The 27,102-nt window shown below is 48.1% G+C and overlaps 1 protein-coding gene across 1 annotated transcript in view; it reads left to right on the top strand.

The window, feature by feature from the left end:
- The window catches only part of MEIS3 (Meis homeobox 3), a 75,871-nt gene extending 63,769 nt beyond the window's left edge, over nt 1–12,102 (top strand). Inside the window, exons 9-13 of the mRNA XM_081019082.1 lie at nt 2,871–2,947; nt 5,050–5,108; nt 7,145–7,231; nt 9,400–9,483; nt 11,212–12,102. Coding sequence (XP_080875208.1) covers nt 2,871–2,947; nt 5,050–5,108; nt 7,145–7,231; nt 9,400–9,449 — 273 coding nt within the window. The 3' untranslated portion in view covers nt 9,450–9,483; nt 11,212–12,102. The remainder of the gene's footprint in view (nt 1–2,870; nt 2,948–5,049; nt 5,109–7,144; nt 7,232–9,399; nt 9,484–11,211) is intronic.
- The last annotated feature ends 15,000 nt before the right edge of the window (nt 12,103–27,102 follow it).

Genomic DNA, 27,102 nt, shown 5'->3' with positions numbered 1-27,102 from the left:
CACTGTCCAACCATCTCGTCCTCTGTCGTCCCCTTCTCCTTGTGCCCTTCCAATGAGCACTCAGGGCTGATTTCCTTAAGAATGGATAGGTTTGTTCTTCTTGCAGTCCATGGGACTCTCAAGAGTCTCCTCCAGCACCATAATTCAAAAGCATCCATTCTTCGGCGATCAGCCTTCTTTGTGGTCCAGCTCTCACTTCCATACATCACTACTGGGAAAACCATAGCTTTTACTATACGGACCTTTATTGGCAAGGTGATGTCTCTACGGAAATAATAATAATAATTTATTATTTCTACCCCACCCATCTGGCTGGGTTTCCCCAGCCACTCTGGGCGGCTTCCAACACAATATTAAAATAAAGTAAAGCATCAAACATTAAAAGCTTCCCTAAACAGGAAAGTAGGAACCGTGAATTATCAGACAGTCCATCCCCACTAGGTAAATAGGGGAAACTGGGAGCATCTGTGGAAGTTCTGATCTCCACGATGCTCCAGAAGAAAGCCCCAAAGTGGTGACCTTGTGTTTCAAAACCTGAGAGAGTCTTCAGAGTTGCCTCCATAGCCATTGCCCCACTCTGTGTGTGACCTGGGTGACCTTCGGTCATCTGTCACTGGGCTGTCAGAGCCGGGGCCCCTACGGAGGCCCGGTTGCGAATCGTGGGCAAGGACCCAATTCATCCATCATTTGGAGTGACAGCTAAAAGGCTGAAGCAGGCGGAGGGTAGCATGGGGGAGGGGGGATGGACAGTTGCCAGGTCCCCCGATACCGGGTACAGGGGACCTTTCGTGTCTTGGAACATCTGCTTGGAATTGGAGAAAAGAAAGGGACGTGGTTTTGTGATGGGCATGGAAAAGGAAGGTGATCCCCAAAGCGGGAGACCAGGATCTGTTCCCATATTTGTTGGGAACATAAGGCGAAGAGACAGGGGCCAAAGAAAGGAGCCTGAAAAGAAAGCAAAGATTGTGACATTCAGTTCGTGCAGGGCTGGCAAAATTGAGCAGCGAAGCTTTTTTCCTGGGCCTCTTCTTGAGGGTGCTGGTGGGGTTGCATGCTTGTTTGGATACTCCACACTTGGGGGTGGGAAGAGATGCAGCATGTTGTTGTTGTTGTTTAGTCGCTTAGTCATGTCCGGCTCTTCGTGACCCCATGGACCAGAGCATGCCAGGCACTCCTGTCTTAAACTGCCTCCCGCAGTTTGGTCAAACTCATGCTGGTAGCTTCAAGAACACTGTCCAACCATCTCATCCTCTGTCGACCCCTTCTCCTTGTGCCCTCCATCTTCCCCAACATCAGGGTCTTTTCCAGGGAGTCTTCTCTTCTCAAGAGGTGGGCAAAGTATTGGAGCCTCAGCTTCACAATCTGTCCTTCCAGTGAGCACTCAGGGCTGATTTCCTTCAGAATGGAGAGGTCTGATCTTCTTGCAGTCCATGGGACTCTCAAGAGTCTCCTCCAGCACCATAATTCAAAAGCATCAATTCTTCAGTGATCAGCCTTCTTTATGGTCCAGCATATCTCCCCGCATGTAGAAAACCAGCTCTTCAAGAAGGACTCAGTCTCACATTCCCCTAGTACATTCCCCCTACTTAAAAAACAACAAAACACTTCTACAGGTAGGGCTGGCCTTAGCACCTGGCACCCCTAGGCAGTTGCTAGGGCCCCTCTGTCCTGGCAGGGCCCACTACTGATGCCTACTGTGGGTCCTCTTTAAAATAAAATTTAAAAAATTCTTTGAGCTGGGTCTATTTCCCACAAAATTCCTCCATTTCAGTATCATGCCAGGGCTCTGTCAGAAGTTAAAATAGACCAGTCTTTTGCAACCCAGCTTCTGTGGGACTCTGCTTTCCCGTCGGCCTCAGACAGCAAGGCCAAGGATGATGGAAGTGGAGGTTCAATGACACCTGAAGGGCACCAGTTTGGGGACACCTGAGCCAGGCCCAGCAGGGGATGCTCAGGGTGCCCCTGTTGTCCTCGTTGAGGCCCACTGCTGTGCGTAGCCACTTGGTAAAACTCCAGGTCCCCCATGGAATTTTACCTGTGGCCCAGTATTCAAATACTCCAGACCACCCCTTACCCCTGTAGCCTCAAGTGGTGCAGTCCACGAAAAAACTTTGCCACTAGATTTCTGCTCATCATATACCGTATTTTTCGCTCTATAAGACGCACCAGACCACGAGACGCACCTAGTTTTTGGAGGAGGAAAACAAGAAAAAAAATATTCTGAATCTTAGAAGCTAGAACAGCAAGAGGGATCGCTGCACAGTGAAAGCAGTGATCCCTCTTGCTGTTCTGGCTTCTGGGATAGCTGCGCAGCCTGCATTCGCTCCATAAGACGCACACACATTTCCCCTTACTTTTTAGGAGGGAAAAAGTGAGTCTTATAGAGCAAAAAATACAGTAAACTGGGCCATGGTTTAGCAGAGAGAAGGGAATGCATGTGGCCAGGAGTTTCTTCTTAAAAAAAAACCCCGAGCTTTTGAGTTATTTTTAATGAAGTTCGCCAAAATCGACACTTCCGTCATGGGCTGCCATATGTCCGGATTTCCCCGGATATTTCAGAGATTTCTGCCCAGACGCTGTTTACAAGGGCTGAATACCAGCTATGTCCAGGGAATTCCAGTCGTATGTCAACCCTAGCTAAATCTTTGGCCACAAGGCTCTGGTCCACATCAAAGTCTATAAAGCACTCTGGATAGTTCAGTGCTTGAATTATGCTGGGGGCTAAGGTTGTGATGCTAGCATGAGGTTATCGCTATGTACGGGGGCCAAGCTCAAATGTGGTTTAAGAAACCTTCCGCAAAACCCTTCGGATAATATCGGGCCAACTTCGCTAACACCCTCCCCAACTTCTCTTCTCTTCCCCTGAACAGCACCCCTATCCCTCAGAAGAACAGAAGAAGCAGCTAGCTCAGGATACGGGACTGACCATCTTGCAAGTCAATAACTGGTAAGGATCTCAACGCTGGCGCAGAGGGGTATTTAGCTCCTTTAGATCCATTTCTTCACCCAGTCCGGAGGTTCTCTTCATTGACGTGGGTTGCAACCAACTAGGTTCTGCTTGTGGTAGACATATTTAAGAATTATGAACCTGAGTGAGTAATGATAAGTCATTTCAATTACTTTGAGTAGGACACTCCCTGGATGCAGCCCTTTGGGTTTACACCATGGTGACTTTTTAGTTGTGTGTGTGTTTAAATGATGTAGGGTAGGCATGTCCAAAGTCTGTTTCGGGGGCCTAATCCGTGGGTTATCTGATGATAAGTCTATGGGTTGGGCTAGTCTGATGTGAGAGAGTGAGGGAATCTGTTAAGAGGAGTCAGTCAAACAGTTGAGATAATCAGTCAGAAGGTATTAGGAAGGTATAGGCCAGTAAAGAAAATAAAGTTAAGAAACTGACAAGAATATTATCTGAGAAACCAACAACTTGGCCGGCCCTCACGCATGTTCACTTCATCAAATCTGGCCCTCTTTGACAAAAGTTTGAACACCCCTGATGTAGTGGGTGCACAGGATAAAGGCTTTAAATTATTTAATAATATGTTTGAAAATATGTTGTTAAGCCATTTTAAGGACGGAAGGAGGGCTTCCTGGATCAAGCCAATGGCCCTTCTAGTTCATTATCCTCTTCTTACTGTGGCCGCTCAGATGCTTCAATGGGAAAGACCTGGAAACGATGCCTTATGAGGCACGGCTAAGGGAGCTGGGCATGTTTAGCCTGGAGAAGAGGAGGTTAAGGGGTGATATGATAGCCATGTTCAAATATATAAAAGGATGTCACATAGAGGAGGGAGAAAGGTTGTTTTCTGCTGCTCCAGAGAAGCGGACACGGAGCAATGGATCCAAACTACAAGAAAGAAGATTCCACCTAAACATTAGGAAGAACTTCCTGACAGTAAGAGCTGTTCGACAGTGGAATTTGCTGCCAAGGAGTGTGGTGGAGTCTCCTTCTTTGGAGGTCTTTAAGCAGAGGCTTGACAACCATATGTCAGGAGTGCTCTGATGGTGTTTCCTGCTTGGCAGGGGGTTGGACTCGATGGCCCTTGTGGTCTCTTCCAACTCTATGATTCTATGATTCTATGATTCTATGATTCTATGAATCCATCAAAAAGGACCTAAGTGTTACAGAGCTCTCTCTCCACTTGTGATTCCAGCAACTGAAACTCAGGCTCACCCAACAACAGGAGGGTCAAGTGTTGTTTTTTTAATACAATGATTAATTTAGTACATGGAACTCGGTGCCACAAAAAGGGGAGCCGGCCACTAGACTCAGCAACTCAGTTAGATGTTGAACGATGGGGGTAGAGACGCTCCTTCAGGTATACTGGGCCTTTGAGGCCCTTTAGGGCTTTAAAAGTTAACACCAACACTTTGAATTGTGCTCGGAAACACACTGGGAGCCAATGCAGGTCTTTCAAGATCGGTGTTATGTGGTCTCGGCAGCCACCCCCAGTCACCACTCTAGCTGCCGCATTCTGGATTAGTTGCAGTTTCCAGGTCACCTTCAAAGATAGCCCCACGTAGAGTGCATTGCAGTAGTCCAAGCGGGAGATAACTAGAGCATGCACTACTCTGGTGAGACAGTCTGCAGGCAGGGAGGGTCTCAGCCTGCGTACCAGATGGAGCTGGCAGACAGCTGCCCTGGGCACAGAATTGACCTGTGTCTCCATGGACAGCTGTGAGTCCAAAATGACTCCCAGGCTGCGCACCAGGTCCTTCAAGGACACAGTTACCCCATTCAGGACACGGAAGTCCTCCACATCAGCCCACCCCCTGCCCCCCAAGAACAGTACTTCTGTCTTGTCAGGATTCAACCTCAATCCATTAGCCGCTATCCATCCTCCAACTACCTCCAGTACTGTGCCAGAAGGACCAAGGGTCTGACTCTGTACCATGCAACTTCCTAAGCTCTTAGTGTGGCTCTGTGACCCAGAGTTGGACTGCCAATAAGCAAGCGGCATTTTGGAGAGAGGCAGCATAATCCCAGACCAAACTCTGACCCTATTATCAGTCGGTGCCTGACTCCTCCACTGCTTCTTCTGTCTCTTGCAGGTTTATTAACGCCAGGCGGCGCATAGTTCAACCGATGATCGATCAATCAAATCGCACAGGTATGGGGTTCCGTCTGGGAGAGGGCAAGTGGATTTTTTTGGTTGTTGGGTTGTGTGATCCAGGATGCTGGGGCTGCACTTGCTTAACTCCTCCAGTGTGGGGCCCTCCAGATGTTTCGAACGACTGTTCCCACTAGTCCCAGCTAGCAACGCCAAAGGCTAGGGGTGGTGCAGCAACATCTAGGCAGCTGCAGGTTCCCCCTCTGTCACAGGAGCATGCCAGTCAGTAACCACACCGTTCAAAGTTGCAGTTCATTCCCAGTGGTCTTATTCCGTGGAAATCAGTTGCTGAGGCTGAAAGTCCCCGTCTCCCTACTGTTAGGATATACCGTATTTTTTGCTCTATAAGACTCACTTTTTCCCTCCTAAAAAGTAAGGGGAAATGTGTGTGCGTCTTATGGAGCGAATGCAGGCTGCGCAGCTATCCCAGAAGCCAGAACAGCAAGAGGGATCGCTGCTTTCACTGCGCAGCGATCCCTCTTGCTCTTCTCGCTTCTGAGATTCAGAATATTTTTTTTCTTGTTTTCCTCCTCCAAAAACTAGGTGCGTCTTGTGGTCTGGTGCATCTTATAGAGCAAAAAATACGGTAGTTTTGTTCCACCTTAAAAGGGTACAGGCATGACTGCTGTGTGTCACATGCCTGTTTACTTCCAGCAGTCTGCTGAGAACTTCCTTTTGTATATAGCTTTTGTGTTACTGCTGTTTTTGCTGGAGACGAAGGGAAGCAGACATGTTTTCCTCTGTTCCTGAACTATGCTGTACATTATGCTTACACATTTCTCTGTCCGCCTCTTCTGCTGTGAGAAGATTTACACACTCTGCTGACAGAGCGTGCACGGGGCTCTAAACGTATCTGTGGCTCTTGTCGCTGATTGATGCTGTTCCAAGGGAGACCGGCTGCCAGCCAGTGGCTGGAGCCAGCTGGGGGCCTGCCTGATGCCCCCGTCTCCCCGGCAGTATCCCAACACCCACAGCCGTCTAAGTCACCTCCTCTCCAGGGCTTTTCCCAAGCAATCTGAGACGCTGCCTGCTTGCAGCCAACCTCTCTTCCTCCCCTTTCATGCCTCTTCTGATTCCAGGAGTTGGGGGGGGGAGAGCTTGTTACAACAGGAGGGGGAGACCCCAGTGACTCTTTACCAACCAGGCTCATCTCTGCCTCTCTGCCTCCCGCCTCCCACTCGCTTGATTCAGCTTCTGTCTCTGATTCTGGACTGCTCTCTGCCACAGACTCTCCCTGCTCATTAAGCCCTGTTGCCTCTTCAGCTTCTGACACCTCCTCTTCCTAGTCTTCTCCCTCCAACCATTCATCAATGTCCCACCACCAATCCCCTGGCTCTGAGCCTTCTTCCCAGGGGGGTTCCCCAGCTGGTTCCTCCCACCGCTTCAAACCAGGCCCATGACACCCTCTCTGCTCTAACTGGGACTAAGATGTAAGCCTTTATCAACCTGATCTTCTACCCAATGGGTATGATATTACTCACTGCGAGAAGCCAAGTTACAGGGAACCAGGCAGAGGGCCTTCTCGGTGGTGGCGCCTGCCCTGTGGAACGCCCTCCCACCAGATGTCAAAAAGAACAACTACCAGACTTTTAGAAGACATCTGAAGGCAGCCCTGTTTAGGGAAGCTTTTAATGTTTGATGCATTACTGTATTTTAATATTTTGTTGGAAGCCGCCCAGATTGGCTGGAGAAGCCCAGCCAGATGGGCGGGGTATAAATAATAAATTATTATTATTATTATTATTATTATTATTATTATTATTATTACAGCAATGAATCAGCAGTTGACAGGATTATCAGATACTTAGAAACCCTAAACCAAAAGCCCAGTTATATTACCTAAAAGATGAAATAGGGAGGACTTTGCAGTTGGAATGGAATTTATTGATGGCATTTAAAATGCGCAGTCCCTTGCGTCAGCAGGTGCAGAATCTATGAGGGCTTTTAAGAAAGTTCCCAACGGATTTTCACACAAATCCTCGATGGGTCATGAAAGCAAGTGAGTTTTTGAGATGATGTTCCTTTCGTCCAATCAGGTCAAGGGGCACCGTACAGCCCTGATGGGCAGCCAATGGGAGGCTACGTCATGGATGGGCAGCAGCATATGACGATTCGCCCCCCAGGTAAGTGGCGACTGAACTCAAGGCAGCAAGGGAAGTAGAGAGGGCACAGTGGGATTATGAGATCAGAGGGATTGGCAGATCTGTCGATTTTGGTTTCTCATCTTCCCATCTATGTGCTCAGTTTCTCAGCACTAAAAGGCTGGCAAGTTTCCAAGAGGACTTTAAAAATCCCACAAACGGATGTGGGAAAGGGTAGAGCTTAACTGAAGGCTGGAGAAACTGAAATTGACAGATCTGCCCATCACTTACCTCTGCCACCAGACTTAGCCGAGGGGCCTCTCAGTACCAAAGCAGACTCTGATGCCAACACCGGTTTGGTTCAGATTTTTAAAGTGGGCCTATGTCAGCCTATAGGGACGCGGGTGGCACTAGGACTTGCCGATCAGAAGGTCAGCGATTTGAATCCCCGCGACAGGGTGAGCTCCCGTTGCTCGGTCCCAGCTTCTGCCAACCTAGCAGTTCGAAAGCACATCAAAGTGCAAGTAGATAAATAGGTACCACTCCGGTGGGAAGGTAAACGGCGTTTCCGTGCGCTGCTCTGGTTCGCCAGAAGCGGCTTAGTCATGCTGGCCATATGACCTGGAAGCTGTACGCTGGCTCCCTTGGCCAATAAAACGAGATGAGCGCCGCAATCCCAGAGTCGGTCACGACTGGACCTAATGGTCAGGGGTCCCTTTACCTTTACCTTTGTGTCAGCCACAAGGGATGCAGGTGGCACTGTGGGTTAAACCACAGAGCCTAGGACTTGCCGATCAGAAGGTCAGCGGTTCGAATTCCCGTGACGGGGTGAGCTCCTGTTGCTCGGTCCCTGCTCCTGCCAACCTAGCAGTTCAAAAGCACGTCAAAGTGCAAGTAGATAAATAGTTACCGCTCCGGCGGGAAGGTAAACGGCGTTTCCGTGCGCTGCTCTGGTTTGCCAGAAGCGGCTTAGTCATGCTGGCCACATGACCCGAAAGCTGTACGCCGGCTCCCTCGGCCAATAAAGCGAGATGAGTGCCGCAACCCCAGAGTCGGCCACGACTGGACCTAATGGTCAGGGGTCCCTTTACCCTTTACCTTTTTATGTCAGCCACACTTTCTGAAACAATATGGGAAACCGAATTGCAGGCATTCTTCGAAATTCGCACTTCTCTGAATATTGTGACACACTTCTCCAACCAGAGAATGTGTGCATTCAGGGAAAGTGTGCAGAAAAATTTGTTGCATCGGATAAAGACGACATGTGAAGTGTATTATATTGCTTGCAAAAGTGTGCATTCCAGGCAAAATTGCCGGCAAACATGTGCACGTTTGGAGACATTTGCACTAAATGCTGACAAATTTTTGTGAGGACTTTAGAAATAATAATAGTTTGCAAACCGTTAACAGAAATTTGGAGAACTGAGCTTAAGGCTGGAAAATGAGAATCTGAGGGAAACCAAAAGGGACAGATTCATTCACCCCGAGCCCTGATAAATGGGTTGTCTCCAGTGCAAGTTCTACTCAAGGTAGAGTCCTTGAAAGTCATGCATTTTAAGTAATGCATTCACACAGTAGTTTATTCTGTTTCCCCCGATGTTTCCCTAACTGTGAATTTCTGCATTATATTTGAGTGTTGACATGACATAAAAGACACTTCCGGAAAAATAGCGGAATGTAGCCCAAGTTTCGCACTCGTTTCTGTTTGCAAATAACAAGAAAAAGAGGAGCTAAATTTGCAACGTCTGGCAGCAGCTTTGACGTTGTGTGAAAAGCTTGAATAGAACTTGGCAATCAACAGTTAGGGAAACGTCCTAAACCACTATGTGAATGCAGCCTAATTTAAGTCTGTTATTTCAATGGGTCTACTTACCGTATTTTTCGCCCTGTAAGATGCACCAGACCATAAGTCGCACCTAGTTTTCAGAAGAGGAAAACAAGAAAAAAAATATTCTGAATCTCAGAAGCCAGAACAACAAGAGGGATCGCTGCGCAGTGAAAGCAGCAATCCCTCTTGCTGTTCTGGCTTCTGGGATAGCTGCGCAGCCTGCATTCGCTCCATAAGACACACACACATTTCCCCTTACTTTTTAGGAGGGAAAAAGTGAGTCTTATGGAGCAAAAAATACGGTAGTTGGCTACAACCCTGTGTGAAATAGAAGTGGGGTGCTGGGAGACTTACGAGCTCTGGTTTTGTCCTCCGTTTCCAGGACCAATGGGGATGGCAATGGGCATGGAGGGGCAATGGCACTACATGTAAAGCCCTGAACCCGCTGACAACACGAGATGGGGAAGTGAGTATCTCATGGGAGTCTGCGGTCGCTGGTGGGTTCATCTGGCCTCGTGCTCCAGGAAACAGAAGTAGCATGGCGTGCGCTCGTTGAAGCCAAGTGTGGCATCCGTGCCCAGCACCCTTGGGCAGCTGACAGGACCCACTCACATGGGCGCCGGCTCTGGGTCCCCCCCGTTGAGTGGCTGAAATATACTCGGAGTCGAGAGTGGATTTCATGCTCTTTATTCAGCTCCTAGTGGTGAGGAGGAATGGAAGTTCCCCCAGAATGTCTGCTTTATATACATTATTTACACAATGGGCCCCATGTGATTGGCTAATTCCGGGATTCACCTGTAGGCCAATCAGGTTGCGGATTCACTTCCACCTGGAGCTGGATTGGGTGGCTCCTGTGGACCAGTCAGACTGCTGCATTCTGAAGCCTATTGTTCTAGGACCAATCAGCTGCTGCCTTTTGGATCCTATTCAACTCAGTACATAACAGTGGCCCAAGACATTTTGGCCTCTGAGGCAAACCACAAAAAGGCACCTAGTCCCCACCATGTTAGAAGGGTGTGAGTGAAGATCTATAACAGGAACAGGGGGTGGGAATAAAGATCTACATCGGGATCTGCTGTCCCCGTGGATCCTGCCACCCCAGGCGGTTGCCCACCTTGCCTCATGGGTGGGCCGGCCCTGCTTCAAACCACTGCTAGGAATTTCCCGTGATGCCCTGGGTCTTCACTGAGGCTTTGTGATTGGGGCATTTTGGGAGACGCCCCTGAAGAATCTGGCTGGTCCATTTGTGGGGGGGGACAGGGACTTCAGCCAATAGTACTGAGCTGATATTTTGCAGGAGACATTGCACACACACACCCCAATATCCTTTTTCTCTCTCCTCTCTGCTAAATTTCTCTAAACAGGATCCACCATTTTAAATTATTCTTTTGTTGTTGTTGTTGTTGTTGTGGCAGCACATAAGCGGCACACAAAACATTAAAAAACCATTCTGCGTTCTAAATCTTATATAAATAATCCAAAAATTGAGAGAGCTATGTACAATATCTACTACAGAAGCCACAAGCAGAAAACTCATTCAAATTGTGTCCAAAAGGAAGATTCAGTCTTTAAAGGTTCCTTTAGCCAGGCTCCTTTAGATACCAACAAAGGTAAGTTGGATTAAACAGTGATGAATGTAGAATGGTTTTTTTAGTGTTTTGTGTGCCGCTTATGTGCTGCTTACTTTATACTGGTCTGCTACGAAAATTAGGGACGTGGGTGGCGCTGTGGGTTAAACCACAGAGCCTAGGACTTGCTGATCAGAAGGTCGGTGGTTCGAATCCCCACGACAGGGTGAGCTCCCGTTGCTCGGTCCCTGCTCCTGCCAACCTAGCAGTTTGAAAGCACGTCAAAGTGCAAGTAGATAAATAGGTACCGCTCCAGCGGGAAGGTAAATGGTGTTTCTGTGCGCTGCACTGGTTCGCCAGAAGCGGCTTAGTCATGCTGGCCACATGACCCGGAAGCTGTACGCCGGCTCCCTCGGCCATTAAAGCAAGATGAGCGCCACAACCCCAGAGTCGTCCGCGACGGGTTGTTGTGTGGGTAAGAGGCAGAGGGGAAGAGCTGTGTACGTAACCTGGAGCTCGCCAGATAGAAATATGTCAACAAATTGAAAAAGAAGATTTGAAGTGCAGGCGGAGTGAGGAAAGCATGCCTGGCGTTCACTGTCTGCTCCTTCTTTGTTTTTTTTCAGGTTTCCAGACTAGGCTGTGTGCTGGGCAACATGAACCCTAGCAGGTTTTACGGGCACCAGACTCCCGGCACATCAGGGCCTCCTGCGCCCACAACTTCCCCAGCGCTCCGTGAGAATGTGCCACAGACCATTCTCCCTCTCCCCCTCCAGCCACGACGCACGGCCACTGTCCGCACTGCAACCCCCGACCAGAGGAAGCGAAACACCCCCAGCACACCCAAACCCCCCACTCGGGACGGGCCGAGCACGGACAGCGCCCCTTCCCTGCCCTCCTTCTTCCTGCCCTTCCGCCAGTTCCTTCTCTCCCTCACTCCTTTTTGCCAAATAAAGAAGGACCGTTCCCGACAACCTGTAGCCAAAACGACAAGGCTCCGAAATATCCTGCGGGTGTCGCGTCTGCCGGGGTTTAGGAGCCAGAAGAAGCTGGACTTTGATGGAAACAGATCCCCCTTCCCAGCGTATAAAAAAGGAAAAAGAAAGAACAAGGGAGAGGTGGAGAGCGCAATCCGTCTTTCAACAAAGATGTGGAGAGGGGGGAAGGCCGATGTATTAACTTTTTCATTGCTTGGGGTCTGATCCATCATTTTTCTCACCAGGCACATACCTCACGCCCGCCTGCCCCCCGCCACCACTCCAGACACGGCGGCCTCTTCACGGACTTCTTTTCCAAAGGAGAGAATGTTCCAAGCAGGGTTGTGTTTTGTTTCATTTTCCAAAAACCTTTCCTTTTCCTTCTTTCTTTCTTTCTTTCTTTCTTTCTTTCTTTCTTTCTTTCTTTCTTTCTTTCTTTCTTTCCCCCTCCCCCCCTCCTTCCTTCTGGATGTTTTAATTATTAATTAATTATTGATGTCGATGCTCAGAACGGGGAAGTAAATTAAATTGTACATTTTATTTTCCTTTTTATCTTTTTTTCCCAGGGTTCTTGTTTTTAACGTGCTTTTTTTTTTGTTTCGTTTTGTTTTTTAAACTGAGAAATAATTCAAGAAAAAGAGAAAAGAAAAAAAAACCAAAACGAACTACACCTGCGGCCTTGGTCTCGTTTGTTCTCGCTGGGTTGGTTTATTGCTGTTCTGAGTTATCGAGACAAAATGACGTTCACCTCTTCCTTTCTTTATAAGAAATGGCTGGTGGGATGGGGGGTGGGAGGAGGAATAATCCTTAAAGCTGCCTTTTCCGGCCGGGCTGAATTTAAGGATCCGGAATGTGCTAATGTCTAAGGGTGTGTCTACACTAAAACACTTTTAATCCAGATTAACTGTTTGGACTCGTCTGAATCTCAGGGCATTGGGCAAACGAGTCCTGCATTGCAGGCAGTTGGACTAGGTGACACCCCCCCCCTTGTCCCTTCCAACTCTACAATTCTGTGATTTTATCCTCCTAGGAAAATGGAAAATTAGAGTTCTCTGAAAGGTCTGGATGAGTCTTGTGTCATCTCCAACTTTGTTGTTGTTGTTGTTTAGTCGTTTAGTCGTGTCCGCCTCTTCGTGACCCCCTGGACCAGAGCATGCCAGGCACTCCTGTCTTCCACTGCCTCCCGCAGTTTGGCCAAACTCATGCTGGTAGCTTCGAGAACACTGTCCCACCATCTCATCCTCTGTCGTCCCCTTCTCCTTGTGCCCTCCATCTTTCCCAACATCAGGGTCTTTTCCAGGGAGTCTTCTCTTCTCATGAGGTGGCCAAGTACTGGAGCCTCAGCTTCAGGATCTGTCCTTCCAGTGAGCACTCAGGGCTGATTTCCCTAAGCATGGATCGGTTTGATCTTCTTGCAGTCCATGGGACTCTCAAGAGTCTCCTCCAGCACCAGAATTCAAAAGCATCAATTCTTCGACGATCAGCCTTCTCTACGGTCCAGCTCTCACTTCCATACATCACTACTGGGAAAACCATGGCTTTAACTATACGGACCTTTACAGATGCCAATTTTATACAAATTTAACTGTCATGGCTTCCTCCAAAGGATCTTGGGAGTTGTAGTTTGACATGGTGGAAATAAGACCAGAAACTGCTGTCTGTGTTCAGACCAAAACAAATAGAATCAAGATGTGCTGTGTTCCATTAGTTTGTTCCAGCCCAGCCATTTCATATCTCAACCTGATCTTTTGATTCTTATGCTGGACGACTGCTGGCACATCTGGAATTTTAAGGGGGTGTTATAGGCACCACCAACGAGTTGCTTTTCTCCCCACCTTCTACTGGTCAGTCTCTTCCCCGTTCGCTCCCAATCACAGACAGAAAAAGCACGCATTGTCTTTCGTTCCACAGGGTTGGGCGGAAAGTCAGATCCACCCAAAACTGAAATGGATCCTCATGGATTTGCATGATTTTACAGGCTCGCCCATGACCACCATCCCATTTATGATTACAGTGGTAAAAAGCACAGCAAAAATAATAGATCCAGTGGTTGCCCCGTTATGGAAAAATCTAGGAACAAGGCTGCTCAGTCCCCCAGCTGGTCAGGCAGAGCCCGCGGGTCCCTGCGGAATAAAGGAAGGAGTCCAGCTAACCGGAGCAAATAGATGTAGACCAAAGTTTATTGCGCAATAGGTTCAAAGAGCAAATTTGAACCTCGAGGATGAGGTGACAAAGACTTTTAAAACTTTCCCACCATATCCCAGAATATAGTTCGTACAGCATCATTTCTACATCACTGACATGTCACAAAAGGGGAGGGGTTAACCTTGGCAAATATGTCCAGACAAGTTCTTGGTACAAGATTAGCATAAGCAGACATGGCAGGGCAAGACTCAGGTATAAGATTAGCATAGACAAATATGTCTTAAGTACCCACCACCCAAAAGTACAATAGAAGTTCCTTTGCATGTCTGGAGCCTGAGGGAGTCAGGTGATGAGATTTGGCTTCCTTTGGCTAACAATGAGCCCAGTAATTGTCACCTCTGGGAACTTCCTGGAGTCCTTTTTCAAGGGGAAAATAGCTTTGGAATGGAGGAAACTGGGAAAGGAGATGATTTTAATATTATTTTTAAAGCTAGGTAACTTCCCTGAGCTGTCAAGTTGAAAGGATACATTCAGGCATAATATTTGTAATATTTAACTTTAAAGATGTGCCCGTAATTTCCGTAACACCCCACTACAAAAATTCAAGGCACACAGCCTCATGAATAGACATAATTGTTTGTACGTACGATGACAACAAAAACAAGAAACCACAAAACATGTCACCGAACTTTTTTCCTCCAGTTGTTTTGAACTATAACTCCCATCAGCCTCAGCTGCAGATGGGAAATATTCAAAACATCTAGAGGGCACCTGGTTAAAAAAAGCTGGTTTACTGGACAGACAATCTGCTTTATTTAACGCATCTGTTTTATCTGTTGTTTTCGTCCCGAGTTTTTATTAGTCTATATTTTTTCCCCTGGAATGGATTATATTTGATAGTTAGTTTTATAGCCACCTTGTTCATCCTTGTATGAAATAAGCGAAGACCCCACCACACAGAAATCAATGAATGTTGCCTTCATTCACAATTGGCCACTTTGAAAGACATCCCCGCACCCGGAATGCTAGCTTGTCAGGGAGAAGGGTTCTATAGCCTAGGCTTGTCCTCAACATCCTAGCTACCTAGGTGCAAGGATTTGGGGAAAAGGTTTGCATTCAGTTGTGTGACACCTCATCCCCTTCCCATTCCAAAAAAGCACAGCCCAGAACTATGTTTACCAAATAAGTCTATAGTGAGGCTGGGTATTCTCAGGCCCAGGAATGCATCCTTCTATGAACTCTCTGCTGGCCACACCCCTTCTTCACAGGCCACACCCCCCAATTGCCCCACTTTGCATCCCAAACACAGCTGAAATTTGTCCTTGAATTCTGACCATCTCTCCCGCTTGTCTGGAGAGACAACAAAAAGGTAGTGTGTGTGTGTGTGTGTGTGTGTGTTTATTAATGTTTTATTTGCAAATTTAACAAAGGAAAGGAAGGGGGAATTTAAGAGACACTAAAATAAAGGAAAAGGAATAATATATGAATATTACTAACAAAAACACACACACTATCAGTTCATATTATGGATACAGCCATCATCAGAATATGCACCTTAAAATAAATGTAAGCCCTCCAGGTGTTCAAAATGTCCACGTAAAATTGATGTCCATATAAAATATTGTTTGAATGTTGTCAGGGCAGAGAGGTCCTCAGACCGTTGCATAGTAGACAGTGGGCATTTATCCTTTCAGGCTCGAAGTCTCTTAGCAACCATACGTGCTTGCAAAATCCACTTTTGCTGCCCTGCCGTTAATCGCCGTGCCGCAGGAAGATGATATGAAAGTACACAAACACCTGGAAATATCAGGAATATTGCCAATACAAAACTGATGTGGATAACAACTTCGGACCGAAAAGCCCACCTCGTACACCTCAACGAGGCATTTTCTGTGTTACACCTCCAATATTTGTCTGAGTTGGACAGTGCCTTCCTATACAGGGTCAATTACGCTCAAAATATTGATTCTTGCCGGATCAATCTCAATTTCATGTCGAAGGAAACCTTATCTCTCATTCATGTGCCTAAAGAAACTAGCCTAGTGCACAAAGGTAAAACTGATATTAATTGCTCCTCCCACTTGGCTCTTCGCTGTATCCATCATTGATGTGGCCCCGGAAGACTGTTCAGGTGGGAATGTGCCCCCCCTGGGTTGCAAAAGGTCTAGAGAACTGTGATCCACGTGACGGTCACCTCCAGACTGGATTATTGTAAGTCGCTCTACGTGGGGCTGCCCTTGAGACTGACCCAGAAGCTCCAGCGGGTGCAGAATGCTGCAGCGAGACTCCTCACGGGGTCCTCGCCGCAGGATCACATTCACCCAGTGCTAAACCAGCTGCACTGGCTCCCGGTGGAGTACAGGATCAGGTTCAAGGTGCTGGTTTTAACCTTTAAAGCCCTATACGGCCTAGGACCCTCGTACCTACGGGACCGCCTCTCCTGGTATGTCCCACAGAGGAACTTATTATCTTCAAACAAAAACATCTTGGAGGTCCCAGGCCACAGGGAGGTTAGGCTGGCTTCAACCAGAGCCAGGGCTTTTTCAGCTGTGGCTCCAATCTGGTGGAACGCTCTGCCACGAGAGACTAGGGCCCTGCGGGACTTGACATCTTTCCACAGGGCCTGCAAGACAGAGCTGTTCCACCAGGCCTTTGGCCAGGGCACAGCCTGACACCCTCCTTTGGCAATCTTCACAGAACTCTACCCAATGGCTGCCATCAATTTGATTCGAAGTAATTTTTTAATGAAATGATTTTAAAATGTTGTCTTATTTTATTGTTGTTAGCCACCCTGAGCCCGGCTTCGGCTGTGGAAGACGGGATATAAATAAAAATTTATTATTTATTTATTATTATTAGAGAAAACCTACTTGGCGGCAGCAGCCCAAACGCTGACAGTGCCAAATTTGAAAGGTGCGAGTCCCGTTTCCGCACAGTGACGCAACTCTGCACCACCTCACCTGATGCCAGCGCGCCAAGGAGAATCGATGCGGCCGAGGTGATGGGGAGGCAGCTGGCGGCAATATCTCACTGTGCGACAACCTCTTGATTAGGGAAAGGGGATAATGGGCCTCGCCGGGCCTGCGGTGGACAACCTGATGGATGGCCCGGTGGTCTGGAGGGGGATTAAAGCAAGCTGGAAGACGGAGAGCAGATCTAAGATCCATCAGCGTTGGCCGACTCGGCCTGCACACTCCACCTTTGTCCTGGGATATTAATGCCTCGGTTTCCCTGCTTTTTCTGGGTGGAAAGGCCAAACCTAAAAGACCCAGTGCTTTTGTTTAGAGAAAGGTTTACAAAATGGCGCAATGTGCGGAGAGAGATTATTATCTCCCCTCACACCCAGCTCGCCTGCTTCTCTCGGGATAAGGTAAAGGTAAAGGTACCCCTGCCTGTACGGGCCAGTCGTGTCCGACTCTAGGGTTGTGCGCCCATCTCACTTAAGAGGCCGGGAGCCGGCGCTGTCCGGAGACACTTCCGGGTCACGTGGCCAGCGTGACAAAGCTCCTCTGGCGAGCCAGCACCAGCGCAGCACACGGAAACGCTGTTTACCTTCCCGCCATAAAGCGGTACCTATTTATCTACTTGCACTTAAGGGTGCTTTCGAACTGCTAGGTGGGCTGGAGCTGGGACCGAAAGACAGGAGGTCACCCCGCCGCGGGGATTCGAACCGCCGACCATGCGATCGGCAAGTCCTAGGCACTGAGGTTTTACCCACAGCGCCACCCGCGTCCCTTCTCTCGGGATACTAGAACTTAAAAGGTAAAGGTAAAGGGACCCCTGACCATTAGGTCCAGTTGTGGCTGACTCTGGGGTTGCGGCGCTCATCTTACTTTATTGGCCGAGGGAGCCAGCGTACAGCTTCCGGGTCATGTGGCCAGCAGGACTAAGCCGCTTCTGGCGAACCAGAGCAGCGAATGGAAATGCCATTTACCTTCCCGCCGGATCGGTACCTATTTATCTACTTGCACGTTGACGTGCTTTTGAACTGCTAGGTTGGCAGGAGCAAGGACCGAGCAATGGGAGCTCACCCCGTTGCGGGGATTCGAACCGCCGACCTTCTGATCGGCAAGCCCTAGGCTCTGTGGTTTAACCCACAGCACCACCCACGTCCCTAGCACCACCCGTGTCCCTTGGGTTTGCTTAAATAAGTGCAAATCTGAAAAAAGGGAAGTGCGCTTTCGGAATTGACGGCAGCAATGTGGCCAAAGGCCATGGGTTCTGGGGTGGCTTGGCCAAGGGGTTAAATGTGGCCCTCAAGACCTTTCCATCTGGCCCTCGAGACCCTCCCCACACTACACCCTTCAGCAGCCTTGAGCATTTTTGCTTAGCAGGAACGTGTCTTTGAACTGAGACAACGCTGGGTGCAGAATGTAGAGATGTGGGTTCCTAGATGTGGCATTTGCAGAGCTGGAATGTGTCCCTCTGTACACAAGTTGTTGTCGTCGCTGGCATCTGTCTGTCTCAGGAGCCAAAGGCGGAGTGTGCTGCTGGGGGTGAAGAGTTACAGCGCCTGCTGTGGCTGTAGAGACCGATACGAGACAGACATGTTTTGTTGCAGCTGGGGCAGAGGAAGGCGTCCGGTTGCGCTGCTTCTCTCTGCTCTCCTTCCTGAGGTCATTCCTCCTCTGATCACAGCTGTGGATGCACCAACTGGCTGTCTCTAAGTGCTGCAGTCATCTGCAAGAGATTCCCACATGGTGGGGCTAATTAAGGCAACCTGTAATACCCATATCTCACACCAGAGCTTTCCAAACTTTTCATTACAGGTAGGTGTTGGTCTGCCATAGTCGAAACAAAAAAATAAGTAAGAATTCCTTCCAGTAGCACCTTAGAGACCAACTAAGTTTGTTCTTGGTATGAGCTTTCATTTGCATGCACAATTCTTCAGATACACTGAAACAGAAGTCACCAGACCCTTACATATAGTGAGAGGATGGGGAAGGGTATTACTCAGAAGGGTGGTGGGAATGGGTGATTGTCGTCAACAGGTTTACCACACCTATCAGAAGTGCATGCACACAAAAGCTCATACCAAGAATAAACTTAGTTGGTCTCTAAGGTGCTACTGGAAGGAATTCTTATTTATTTATTTTTGTTCAAACTTTTCATGTCAGTGATGCACTTTTTAGACATGCAACACATTTTGCAACACAGTAATTCGGTTTTACTAGCAAACTGGAGGTTGAACTAACCCCTTTCCTTTTTTTAAAAAAATTATATTTATTAAAATTTCAGAAACAAAAGATTACATAGATAAAAAGAAAAGAAACAAGAGAAAAAATAAAAAAGAGAAAAAATACAAAATACAAAATACAGGGGGGGGGGAATAAAAAACACTTAAAAACAAATCAATCTTTCCGTACCTTACATTTCATTTCCTTGCTTCCCTGACCTCCTCTCACCTCCCTTTTTTGTATTCCAGTTCAATTGGTTAATTCAGCAATTCCTTTCCCTCTTTGTTTTTATCTTAATCCTTTAACTTAATCTAGTCTAACTTTGGAATCTCACCTGTTAACAATCCATTTTTACATACACCTTTATAACATTGCTGCTAAAACCACTTAACTTCATTCTGACATCATTCTAACATTCATTAATTTTGCAATATTTCTGTAAATAGTCTTTAAATTTCTTCCAATCTTCTTCCACCGACTCTTCTCCCTGGTCTCGGATTCTGCCAGTCATTTCCGCCAGTTCCATATAGTCCATCACCTTCATCTGCCATTCTTCCAGGGTGGGTAGATCTTGTGTCTTCCAGTACTTTGCAATAAGTATTCTTGCTGCTGTTGTGGCATACATAAAAAAGGTTCTATCCTTCTTTGGCACCAATTGGCCGACTATGCCCAGGAGGAAGGCCTCTTGTTTCTTCAAGAAGGTATATTTAAATACCTTTTTCATTTCATTATAGATCATCTCCCAGAAAGCCTTAATCCTTGGGCTAACCCCTTTCCAGCCCTGGGAGGAACGTGGCAAATGTTCACAAAACGCACCTACACACTGCAGCTGTCACGACCGACACACGGTTTGGAATGCTCTGCCTTACTAGCATCAGGTTGAGATTGCAGCTCTTAGTTCCTACCTTCTTCTGCATTGTTTTTGCTGCATTAGCAGCCTAAAAGTGACCTCCCTGGGGCGCAGTCCTGTGTAGTGTGTCTGGACGTCCTGGGCTGCCCAAATGACAAGACCCCATCCCCTTGGTCTCACTGATGGCGTCCAAAGGAAAGGAGAGCAAGACGTTTGGCACCAGCTTGGCTGCAGGAGTTGCAGGAAGGAGGCGTACAAGGCGCCATCCAACCACCTTAGGGACTCCGCTCTGGATTTGTGTAGAGTTTACCCATGAGCCTTTTCTTCTCCCAGAGATGCCCCACAAGGCAGTGGGGTAAGAGTTGCACCATTTGCTCTGCGCACACACACACCGCCACCCTTTGCCTCTCACCACTGCTGTCATGTGGGCCCCTAAGAAGGCATGTGACCCTGGGTCTATGATGATGATGTTGATGATGATGATAACAACAATACGTTTTATTTATACCTTGCCCTCCCCAGCCAAGACCGGGCTCAGGGTGGCTAACACCCAATACAAAAACAAATTGATTGAAATACAACTTAAAAACAAAATTAAAATACAACATTAAAACATTAAAATACAGCCTCATTTCAATGGAAACTCAAATCAAAAACTTTTTGGGGGATGAAAATGTCAAGTCTTCACCAAGGCTAACTTTCCAGACTGGTCCTACATGGGCCAGAAAAAAGCCAGGGAAGTCCCCAAATAGGAGTTCCATCACAGGAGGGGAAAGGAGAAATATATTTAAGCTCCTTAAATATCTGGTTTGGATAGCAGACACATTGGCCGGAGAGGACCGGTCCGTTAACAGCCATGAGTGGAGCTTTCATGTACCAAAGCAGTCTACCCTGCACACTGGAGACAAAGAACAGGGTGAGGCCACCTCCTAGAGGCACCTGGCTCAGAGCTGATACAAAGCAGAACGCTGAGCTGGACGGAACTTTCATTTCATTCTTAAATCGAGATCACCGTGTGTTGTACACATGTGCGCCGAGACCTGTGCAATGTGGAACGTCTGTTGTTTTCCTGCGTTAAGAGTGAGCAAGCTTCAGGTTGTTAACGGAAAAATCTGAGGGCTCCCTTGGACAAAAACAAAGACACCAACCAGGATTACTTGGAGCAAAACAGCAGCTTGGCCTTTATTGATCTGTTGCAACAGGGTGCTCCCCTCACCCGCAGGAGAGAGGAGGGACCCAGAAAAATGGCGTGCAAGGCCTTATAAAGACTTTTGAAATTGCCACCCTGTAGAATCAAGACCACCACCAGAAACATCATACATACATCACAGAAGGGGTGTCACCTAAGACCACCCCTCAGATACATCACACCTACATCACAAAAAAGGTGGTCTAAAACAGAAATTTGAAGAATTATCTGAAGAAGTGTGCTTGCACACGAAAGCTCATACCAAGAACTAACTTAGTTGGTCTTAAAGGTGCTACTGGAAGGATTTTTTTATTTTGACTATGGCAGACCAACACGGCTACCTATCTGTAACAGAAATTTGAATGTTATTTTTCTCCTGTTGTTGTTTATCTCCTGTCTGGCAGGTTACTTGATTGGATTGCCTGGGGAGATGGCCATTCTTTTGGAGTGATAAATACTTAGTTCCTGGGCCAGGTCACAGGCTCACACCCTATTCAAACACAGACATACCCTTAAGACAGGATTTGTGAAGGAAAAAACAATGGGGAGGCTTTTCCAGTTTGACCTTGCACAGAAAAGATTTGCTCAGTTTAGGAATCAAAAGGGTTCCAGGTTGCCCTTCCTGTGCTGATCTATGTATGTGCTTGGTTGGTACACTTATGAACATTACCATATATTTAAGACCATAAAATTCCTATCACAAGATTTGTGTGATCTGCTTTTCAGTGGCTCAGGCAGTCTGACATACGCCAACAATTAGGGAACAGGGTGCTTTTGAGCGTCTGCCATGCATGGGGGTTTGTGATCAGGACCAGAACCAAGCGGGCAAGTTCCTCCAGTCCCAACGCACTTTTGTTCCCCAAACACACCTCAATGCATCCCCCCCCATAACTTAATTTAGGGGTGTCTGAGCAAACAGCTTTTTCGGTCGTCGCTGTTGCTAGACAATGGGGAATCAGAAACGTGGGCTGACCTACGGCAAATCACCCAGAGATGCACCCAGAAATTCAGGACGGATGAATCTTTCAGCTTTGTCTCTCCTCCCTATCTCGTTTTCTCCAGTCTCAACTTCAGCTCATCAAATTTCCACATCAGGGTGCAATTTAAAAAAGAAGAAGAAGAAGAAGAAGCCATGGCGAAAATTCACCAGCACCTCAACGCTGCTTTCTCCTGATACACACGTTTCTGCATGCAATTTTGCCGAACACAGCCATTCTTGCAAACTGCGTTCGGTGAAAAGCGAATTTCGAAGGAGAGCTGGGTTTTGGTTTGCCTACTGTTTCCGGAAAAGCGAATTAGGAGCTCAATTGAAGGCAAATCGAACTGGACAAGTCTCCCCCTCTTTTGGCCCATGCCTATCCTCCAGGCTTTCGGAAGCCATAATCTTACCCCTTTCTCGTTTCCGTGAAGATTACAGGCGCATATACACCCTCTTTCTCACACACACACACACACACACACACAAGGCCCACAACAAACAGCCAGCCATTTCCAGTTCTTTGCCACGGACAGATTAACAGCAAACAAGGGGGCCGGCTTCCGATCTAGGCCATGCTAATTTACGGGGTATCTGCATCCCGTCTCTGGCAGCGTGATTCATGCCAGCAGGCGCGGCAATTGTTGGGTAATGTCACTGAGAGGTTTGATGCCGCCGCGGTTGTGGGGGGGGGAGAGGAGGGGGGGAGAGAGAGGGGGGAGGAATGATGGATGGGCCGTGCCAAAGAGGTAGAATTAGGTGTCGAGGACCCTGGCTTTCCAGGAGAAAAAATAGGAAGGGGTGGGAGCTGGGGAAATAAGAATCATAATAAAGTCATTTATCACCGGGCGAGGCTCGCCAGTCAAGCCGCCGATCTCTGGGGAGCAGGGCGGGGGGAGGAGAGGGGGGCAGCAAGGGGGGGGAGCGAGTCGGAGTGAGCGCGTGTTTCTGTGCTGCTGGTTTTTAAGCACTGTTGTCGCTCTCTAGTGGAACGGGCGCGGGTGGGGAATAAGGAGTGGGGAACCCCCTTCTTTCGGCTTGCCAAATGTGGCCAAGGGTTATGCTATCAGTGGTTCCATATAAGAGCTTTTTATAAAAGGGGGGCTGGGGAAAGAGACCCATAGCTCATTTCTACGTGCTCCGGCCTACATTTGCCTCACCCGAAAGAGCACCGAGTTTGTGGTCCTATACAGAGGAGAAATTACTTCATTGTGGGAACAGGGGCATACTGTCCATCTCCTCCCTGCAGTATGCCACAAGGTACCTGGGTTTTGGGGAGGTCTACTACATAGCGGTCAACATTTCCCTTTTTTTAAGGAAAATTCTCTTATTCCGAATAGGATTCCTCGCAAGAAAAGGGAAAAGTTGACAGCTATGGTCTACTATCTCCCAGGAGCATACCCTCCAACATTTATCTGAGGAAAAGAGGGATGTCCTATTCCATAATAATAATAATAATAATAATAATAATATAAATATATTATTTATGCCTGTTGTCTTTGTCCATGGAGTTTTCTTGGCAGGGATACTGGAGTGGCTTGCCGGTTCCTGCTCCAGGTGGATCACGTTTGGTCAAAACTCTCCACTATGACCTGTCCATCTTGGGTGGCCCTGCACGGCATCGCTCATAGCTTCTCTGAGTTATTCATCTTAAAAAGCAGAGACATCACCTTGCCAACAAAGGTCCGTTTAGTTAAAGTTATGGTTTTCCCAGTAGTGATGTATGGAAGTGAGAGCTGGACCATGAAGAAGGCTGATCGCCGAAGAATGGATGCTTTTGAATTGTCGTGCTGGAGGAGACACTTGAGAGTCCCATGGACTGCAAGAAGATCAAACCTCTCCATTCTGAAGGAAATCAGCCCTGAGTGCTCACTGGAAGGACAGATCCTGAAGCTGAGGCTCCAAGACTTTGGCCACCTCATGAGAAGAGAAGACTCCCTGGAAAAGACCCTGCTGTTGGGAAAGATGGAGGGCACAAGGAGAAGGGGACGACAGAGGGCAAGATGGTTGGACAGTGTTCTCGAAGCTACCAGCATGAGTTTGACCAAACTGCGGGAGGCAGTGGAAGACAGGAGTGCCTGGCATGCTCTGGTCCAGGGGGTCATGAAGAGTCGGACACGACTAAACAACAACAACCCCAGGATAAATACGCTTCAGGTTGAGCACTTTCGGGTTGCGCTCTGTGGCAACCCGGAAGTAACAGGCCGGGTTACTTCCGGGTTTCACCGCCCGTGCATGCACAGACGGTCAAAATGATGTCACGCGCATGCGCGGGAGCGGCGAAACACGACCCGCGCACACGCAGACGCGCTGTCACGTCTTACATTCTGTTCGGGATGCGAACGGGGCTCCGGAACGGATCCCGTTCGCATCCCGAGGTGCCGCTGTATTGAAGAGGACATTTTCGTCTCCATGCCACTAAAAATGTGGGGTTTTAAACTGCATTTTTTGTGTTTGTACTTTTATTTGTGATATTTCTAGGGTCTTGCAAACAACACATTTCTTTGAAATATGAATTATTATTATTATTATTATTATTATTATTATTATTATTATTGGTCATAGCTGCTACCAGTCAGAGGAGACAACCAGTCAGTTGGGCTAGATGTAGGGTTGCCAACACAGGGCTTGTGGGTGCCTTGGCAGCCTTGTGAACATCCCTTTTATCATGAGTTACCTTCCTCCCCTGAAGAGTACATAGAGCTGAAGGAGGAAGTTGGAAGAGAGACACTCCTTCCTACTTCCTCTTACCGCTCTATGTGCTTTTCCAGTGCTCAGATTGGCTTTGGAGCAGCTGAGCAGAGAGCGGGGAGACTGAGGGGAAGGGAAAGGGAGGAGGCTGAAAGATGGGTGGGGGAGAAAAAGAATGACCAAAGGGAGAAATCAGGGTATTGAATGAGTCGGGAAGGAGAGGAAAACCACAGAGTGCCAGAGAGAAAGAGGACAAGTGTGAACACATGCATTGGATCCATGAAGACTGCTACTTATAAAGCTGAAAAATTCTTTTCATGGCTTTCACAGCCAACACTGAGAGCCAGTTTGGTGCATTGAGTGACATGCATATGACCCACTGAGCATATGCTGAACATGATCTGGGTTGCCCTGATGCTTTTTCATCTGATGAGGCTGCCAACTTCTTCTTCTTTCATCGGCTCCTGTGCTTTTCAGAGCAGCGCATCCTCTAGGCATGCTGCGAAAGGCTTCACCTGTTGGTAGCTAGTTGGCCAAGTCTGGCTCAAGAGTCAGGATGCCAGTTGTGGGGAAGAAGGGGGTGTTGCCCCCATGCCCTGCTTGTGGGTCTCCTGAGGGCATCTGGTTGGCCCCAGTGTGATACAGGAAAACAGGAAGCTGCCTTGTACACACTACTGGCCTGCCTGGCTTAGCATTGCCAACACTGGCCAGCAGTAGCTCTCTGGGCTTTCAGGCAAAGGTCTCCCCCGGATGTACCTGGAGATCCCAGGATTTGAACCTGCGACTTTCTGCAGGCAAAGCAGGCGAGCCACAGACTCAATGACCCTCTGATTTGGCTCAATGCGGGGCTGTTCTTCTGAGCTGCTGGAAAAGGCACAGGAGCGAGTTGGGCTAGTTTCCCCCCACAGAGCAGTTGGCAACCTTGTGAATTTCCATGCCCCTCGAAGCCAAAGCCACATCCCAGGACCATTTGATCCTTGCTCAGACCTCGCACCCTGGGCAAGGATGACCAGTGCTTTGCAACATCGGCTTGGGAAGGTTTCCGTTGCCGCCATGACAAAAGGTTTAAACAGATGGGTGTAGCGCGACTCCTTGCGCTCCCTGATCTCTGCCTCCGCTCTCCCCGCCGTGGTCCCTGGGAAGGCTTAAACGCCATGCGTGGCCATCTCTGGTTCAATCACAGGCTAATGAAGCCACATTAATCATCCAATTATACACCTGTCAGGCTGGGAACAATGGCTTAGGGCGCGCTGAATGAGGCTGGAGGCATCGGAGCTCGGAGGGGCCCCCCAGGCAAAAACAAATCCCAGGGAGACAATAGGAAGCAAAACAGAGAGGACCCCGGAGCAGGAGGGGGAGAGGTGAACTGGGCGGGGGGGGGGGCAAAGAGGCTAAACTCACAGGGAGTTTTGTGTCTAGATAAAAAAGGGGGGCACCCGACTCAAATTCCCTGCTCTGGCCTCCAGGCGTAGAAGTCTCTGCCAATTGCTGAAGCATCCCATCACCTAGCAGTTAACCGAACTGTAAGCAAGGGCAGGCGGAAGCAACAATAAGCAAAAAAAGAGGAGCAGTTGGGCTTTCAGAAATAAACCACGGTTGCACCAAGCACCCCCTGGAAGTCACGGGGACATGCGAGCGGAGTAATTTGTTTTAGGTGAGGATGGATGGATGGCTCAGCCCATTTCGGTCCTGCTGGTTTCTCCTCTCCCCCAAATCTTTAATTTTAGTTCTCTGGGTTTCTGCAACCATTTGCAGCGCGTGCACGTGCTTTGAAAATCCTCGTGAAAATTCGCCAGCATTTTAGCGTGACTTTCTCATTTGTTGTTGTTTAGTCGTTTAGTCGTGTCCGACTCTTCGTGACCCCATGGACCAGAGCACGCCAGGCACTCCTGTCTTCCACTGCCTCCTGCAGTTTGGTCAAACTCATGCTGGTAGCTTCGAGAACACTGTCCAACCATCTTGTCCTCTGTCATCCCCTTCTCCTTGTGCCCTCCATCTTTCCCAACATCAGGGTCTTTTCCAGGGAGTCTTCTCTTCTCTTGAGGTGGCCAAAGTATTGGAGCCTCAGCTTCAGGATCTGTCCTTCCAGTGAGCACTCAGGGCTGATTTCCTTCAGAACGGAGAGATTTGATCCTCTTGCAGTCCATGGGACTCTCAAGAGTCTCCTCCAGCACCATAATCCAAAAGAATCAATTCTTCGGCGATCAGCCTTCTTTATGGTCCAGCTCTCACTTCCATACATCACTACTGGGAAAACCATAGCTTTAACTATACGGACCTTTGTCGGCAAGGTGATGTCTCTGCTTTTTAAGATGCTGACTTTCTCCTAAGAAACGCTAATTGCTTTGTACGCAGCCATCTCTGCAAGCTGTTTCCTTTAATACGATGCATTTCTGCATGTTGTCCTCACTAAGATTTCCACCTCTAGGTACACATTCGGCGAACGTACGCAGTTTTGTAACCATGGTTTGGTTGAGAACTGCATTGCAAATATTCGGAGAAGTTCAAAGGT

The sequence above is a fragment of the Podarcis pityusensis genome, assembly GCF_964106645.2.
Source record: "Podarcis pityusensis genome assembly, chromosome: 8".
NCBI classification, from domain to species: domain Eukaryota; kingdom Metazoa; phylum Chordata; class Lepidosauria; order Squamata; family Lacertidae; genus Podarcis; species Podarcis pityusensis.
Note: the sequence above shows the minus strand (reverse complement) of the source record. Positions and strands in the feature narration are given on the sequence as shown.